We start from the raw sequence: 5324 nt of genomic DNA on the forward strand, positions 1-5324 counted from the left end.
AATTTCGTATATACTCGAATAGCTCGAACAGCTTGAACAAATTTTCTATATTTACTTTCTACGGAGCAGTCGCGCAAAGCGCTTCGCTACTTGTGTAGGATGCTCGGGCCAGCGTTTGGTGTACAAGACGTTATCACGTTGTATCGTGCTGCTTTGATTTTCTCTTTTATTCGACCGAGAACTTTCTTAGAGATATTCGATATTTCCACGGTCGTCTGGAAGGCACAATCTCGACGAACATATGCCGTTTACACGAACGTTTCGTACGCCAGCTGCGATATCTCTTTGGATCGTTCCAAGTTTGCCGGTTAATTCTCGCGGAGGATTCTCGGAGAAGTTTACCAAGACTCGAGAAACGAATGTCGCGATACTCTTATCTCGATTTCAGCGCGATGATATTTCGTCGACTAGGATTACTAAAAAAATTTGGTCTTTTAAGTAACAAACGCGAATTCGCGATCTGGCGTTTGTCGTCCTTGTACATGGAGAAAACACGGTCGACTCGTTCGTTCAAAGTCGAAGGAAATAATATAGACCTACGGGAAAGTAGACGCGTTTTACATCCGCGAGATATCGGTAATCCCTTTCGCGGCTCGCTTAGCTTTCTAATACCATTGTAAACGAACGCAACGCTTTGCGAACACGTAAAAAAGTCCTTACGCGACTTGTAAATCCACTCGTAATTCAATTGTATGTACGAAATCGGAAAGCCTCTTGCTTTCTACAAATCAATTTAAATTGAAAACCGCGTAAAAACTCCTATCCGTCGGAATATAAAATGATTCACCTGACGTAATATCCTTGGGTGCTCCGTTTCGCGATAAAGTATCAGTAATCGACGACTAGTATTCGATGTGTACCTCTACATATACACCAAACAACTCGGATACTCGGTACTCCTATTTTGACACCGCTTACTTTGCTACCGCTATTTCTCTATCCTACCGCGGTACCCTTCTTCACGCTTTTCTCTCTTTCTTTTTTTTTTTCATTATTCTGGACGCAACAGTTTAGTCGGATACAGTTGTTTCATAGGCTATGCGTCTCCCGTAAGGTAGTCGATCCATCGCGATCTTTCGTACCTCATTCTCAGAACACTTCTTTACTAATTAATCGAACGATTAATCCAACGAGACAGAAATATGTATCAACCCTTTGCGCTCGAGGCATTTTTCTATAGAATCAAATCCAGTCCATTTTTATAATAAATTTCTGTGAAACCAAAAACTCTACTTCGAAGAGAAACATCTACGAACGTTCGTGACTAGACTGCGGATCTTTATGCAAAATAAAACCTTCGTGAACGCGCCTTATTTTATTCTCCAAATATTATAACGTGAACTTTACTTTCAATCTTTTTTTATAATCTTGCACATTGTTTGCACTTTGTAGTTTTTTGCACAATCAAATTTTCTATAAATGCATACAGATCCGCGGTCCATTCGTGACTCGATATATTATATTTCAATTAATGATCAGTTGTATTCTGATATAAGTGAATTCGAAATTGTACGTTCACAAAATCATTTTTAAATTACATACGTCGCCCTAGAGGCGCCACCTGAGCGCAAAAGGTTAATATACTATTATTTCGCGATTGCGAATACATCTGGTAAATGGAAGATTACCAACCCGAATAATAGAGATTTCATCGCAATTTTTCGATAAATTTTCAAGCAGATTCTAATCGAGTTGCAACGTACGATATCAAAATCATATGTCGATCGGACTATTCAATTTCGACTTTCGTAGTAATGCAAACGTAAAATATCAGTTCTGTGTTTCCCGCGCCCCTTAGCTATTATAATTTAACGATTCGTTAGTCGAGCAGTCGCAGTTTGTTTCGTAAACTCACGGTAATATAAAGATAACTACAGTGCAAAACTTTTCTGTGAAATTGTTGTTCCTTAACTTCTTTTTTTTTATAATCAATGATATTATACATATTCTCGGAAATCTTTACAATATATAGTTCAAATAACAATTACTAGTTTATATAATTTGCGAAATTAACAAGAAACGACGAAAAATCGGTAGAAATATAGAAGCAATTAGTATTTGTACGATTCGTATGACGAACCATTTACAGTAGAGTTTGTAACGGTAAACGCATTAGTTTATTGCTCCGTACGAATTAGAAAAAATCAAATTTCCAGTAAAGTATCCAGTAACCATTCCACTGTAGTTAGGTTGTCGAGAAAGTTCGTGCCAATTTCTAAAAAACATTCAGAAAAACGTTTAATTTTAATATATATTTATTGAATTACGTAGGTGCCATTTTGTTTCACAACCTTTCCACCCTTTGAGGGATGTATGCATGTTGTTTTCAACCACTTCGTATATTCAGACCTGTACCACCTACCAAAAATCGATATGAACTTTCCGGACAACCCAATACTTTTAAAAATGGCTTTAATAGAGGAATTGAAGAAGATCCCACTTCGAATAACTAATAATTTAAATAATTTAATGCTTAGAAGAGTTGCAATAATTATAAAATCAAAAGGAAATTTATGAAGGAAGTATTATATACTTGTAAATGAATGTAAATTTCTTTTTTCTTTAATCAAGTTTTAAAAATTAAACATTTGTGCGAATACTTATTGCTTCAACGTTTCTATCGATTAATTTTTTTTTTTTTTGTTAATTTCGCAACTTACATAAATAGCTATTTTTTTTTATAATCTATCTATTCTAGATATTGGGTTGTCTGGAAAGTCCATGCCGATTCTCGATAGGTAGTGAGGGTCTGAATCTATCGAAATGGCTGAAAACAAATAACATATATATATATGTATATGTACATCCCTTAAAAGGTAGAAAGTTTGTGGAACAACATGGTACCTATGTAATTCAATAAATATATGTTACAATTCAAATGTGCGTTTGAAGTTTTCTTAAAAATTGACACGAACTTTCTGGACAACCTAATATTTCTAAGAATATGTAGAATGTCATTGTTTATAAAAAATAAGTTAATAAATTACAATTTTACATAGTTTTTTTTTGGAAATTGATCGATGTACGAATATTGTCTACACCCACTATATGTTCATGTCACGCCAATTTACCTTGATACTTGTAGTTCTGAGAATGAGCGAAAGATATACATAGTTTGAAGGAGAAATACTTTAGCCCAGGAAAGGTTCGAAGATTCGCTTAAATTTCGCTACCTATAACCCCTAGGTGAGGACTGTGCCAACGAGGGGTAGAGTTAGCAGGCTGCCCGCCTGTACGGTACATGCCTATGCCGATAGACGTTGAAGCGACGCCGACGCCGACGCCAACGAGCTCGTTGCTCGAATCGTCGAATCCTCCTTCCTCGTTATCGTCGGTGTCGAAGGACCTCACCGTCGTTCTCGCCGTTGCGGTAACCGCGCTCGTGTCGTGCGTTGCAGTTGCAGCTGTCACCGCGGCTCCGGCTCCCGGTCCGTTGCCATCCGATATTCGATCTGTACTTATACTTACGTTCTCGGTGCTCTCCGTGTCGGCGACTTCCACGCTACCGCCGGCGCCGCTCTCGCCGACCATGTTCACAAAGAACTCCGATCTGGAGAACCTGCCGATTTCCGTCGAGCCGAATGCCTGATGAAATCCAGGCAACGGTTGCTTACTGACGCTCTTCTTCTTCGACTCGACCCTCTCTGCGGATCGTTGGAGCTCGCGCTCCTTTTCGCGCGATACGCTCGATTCCTGTTGCCAAAATAGATCGATTTTTCGTCTCGCAACGAACGGTATTTTCGGATAGCATAAATTGCTTATCGATTTCATTTGAAGACCAAAAGGGAGGAATTTATTATGTCCAATTTTTACCGAAATCGAAACATGCATGATGCCCTTAGGGGCTGTAGCGGTGTTTGTAGCTACAGTATGGGCTTAGGAAACCCGAGGTACCCTAGCTAGATGGGGACCAGTGGCCCCCCAACAGACGTGTACAAAATACAAGATCAACGTACATGTACATAGTTGCGATAACGCAAACTGAGCCAAAATTAAGGAGTTATGTAAAGCATTTAATGTCACGAAGAATAGAAGTAATTGTATTGTGATGTATGGATTCAGTGCAATAACTGAAGTAACAGTTGCGCATTTAAAAGAACCAAGCAACCAAGGAACTTGCATGCCATTTAGCGGAAAAAGAGGCAAGGAATCGATTTATGCAATCGAAAAATCGATGTAATCAACCGTTTTGACAGAAAAGAGAGGGAAAAAATGGCTGTAAGGGCGAAAAAGTAATTATGTCCGCTTTAGATTGATATTCGTTATTCTTTGTTTTTTAACAAAATGGTTACCAGCGTAACTTTTTTTCACCTGATTCTTAAACTGGATATATTAAATTTCAAAATACATATTTTTGCCGAATTTTTAAACAACTATTTATGCCCCTAGGAGTTATGTAAACTACAATCACGATTTTCCAGATTCTTTAATTTTTGGACTTAACGAGTTTTTCCCCCTAGGTCTTCATTTCTAACCGATTCCGTACAAATTATACGAAAACTCCGCTCAAATATGGAAACACCCCCTCGATAAAAGTAAACCCATCAATCGGATCCTTAAACATTACAATTTCATGCTAGAATAGAAATGAAAGAACACACTTACGCACAACGCGAATTTATGGAATTGTGGATACAAACCGGAATTTTTGTACACAATTTTATTGGTGATAGATACAAATGCAAATGAAGTGCCTTATTTTTGTACTTTTCTTCGACAGAAAACCTGACAGACCTGATTTCATTTGACTACCATATGAATAGTACACTGAAGAAGCCATTAAGATGGGAAAGATTTATTATAAAAAAAAAAAACATGTCGAATTGAGTAACTTCCTCCTTTTCGAAGTCGGTTATAAAACGACACAACGCGCTGCAGTGGTTCAACTGTACTTGTACAATTGATTATTGGTACAGCCAACTACTTTTTTTCCTAATAATTTCCTAAGGAAAGTAGAAAGCTTCCTATCTGACGAAGAAAATGTATGAATGTGTTGAAGAAGAAACAAAAAATATACATGTCGAATTGAGTAACTTCCTCCTTTTCGAAGTCGGTTAAAAAGTACGTTGAAAAATAAGGCACTCAATTTGTATTTTTATCTATCACCGATAAAATGTCGTACAAACATTCCGGTTTATATTCGAATGATCCTCGTACATAAATATTCAAATATAAAATATCGTCGAAGTTATCGAAATGCCTATCTTCGTAATGATTGTCATTGGCATATGTAGCGACATCGTTTAAACCAGGCCATTCCAACTCGGGCCCTCGGGATCAGGGCGAACCGAAGCGTTCCTGTGTCAGCTCAGGGCGAACCGAAG

At 37.9% G+C, this 5324-nt stretch overlaps 1 protein-coding gene across 11 annotated transcripts in view; it reads right to left on the reverse strand.

Moving 5' to 3' along the window:
* Positions 1–1896: 1896 nt before the first annotated feature.
* LOC128884542 (uncharacterized) overlaps positions 1897–5324 on the reverse strand; it is a 12342-nt gene continuing 8914 nt past the window's right edge. For 8 of the 11 annotated variants that reach the window (XM_054138048.1, XM_054138055.1, XM_054138031.1 and 5 more), the window contains exon 7: positions 1898–3693. In XM_054138048.1, the coding sequence (XP_053994023.1) occupies positions 3160–3693 (534 nt within the window). In that variant the 3' untranslated portion in view covers positions 1898–3159. Of the gene's footprint in view, positions 3694–5324 lie in introns of all 11 variants that reach the window. The other 3 variants (XM_054137989.1, XM_054138072.1, XM_054138006.1) reach the window with 1 other exon arrangement.

This window comes from Hylaeus volcanicus, chromosome 1 (assembly GCF_026283585.1).
Source record: "Hylaeus volcanicus isolate JK05 chromosome 1, UHH_iyHylVolc1.0_haploid, whole genome shotgun sequence".
Classification (NCBI taxonomy): Eukaryota; Metazoa; Arthropoda; class Insecta; order Hymenoptera; family Colletidae; genus Hylaeus; species Hylaeus volcanicus.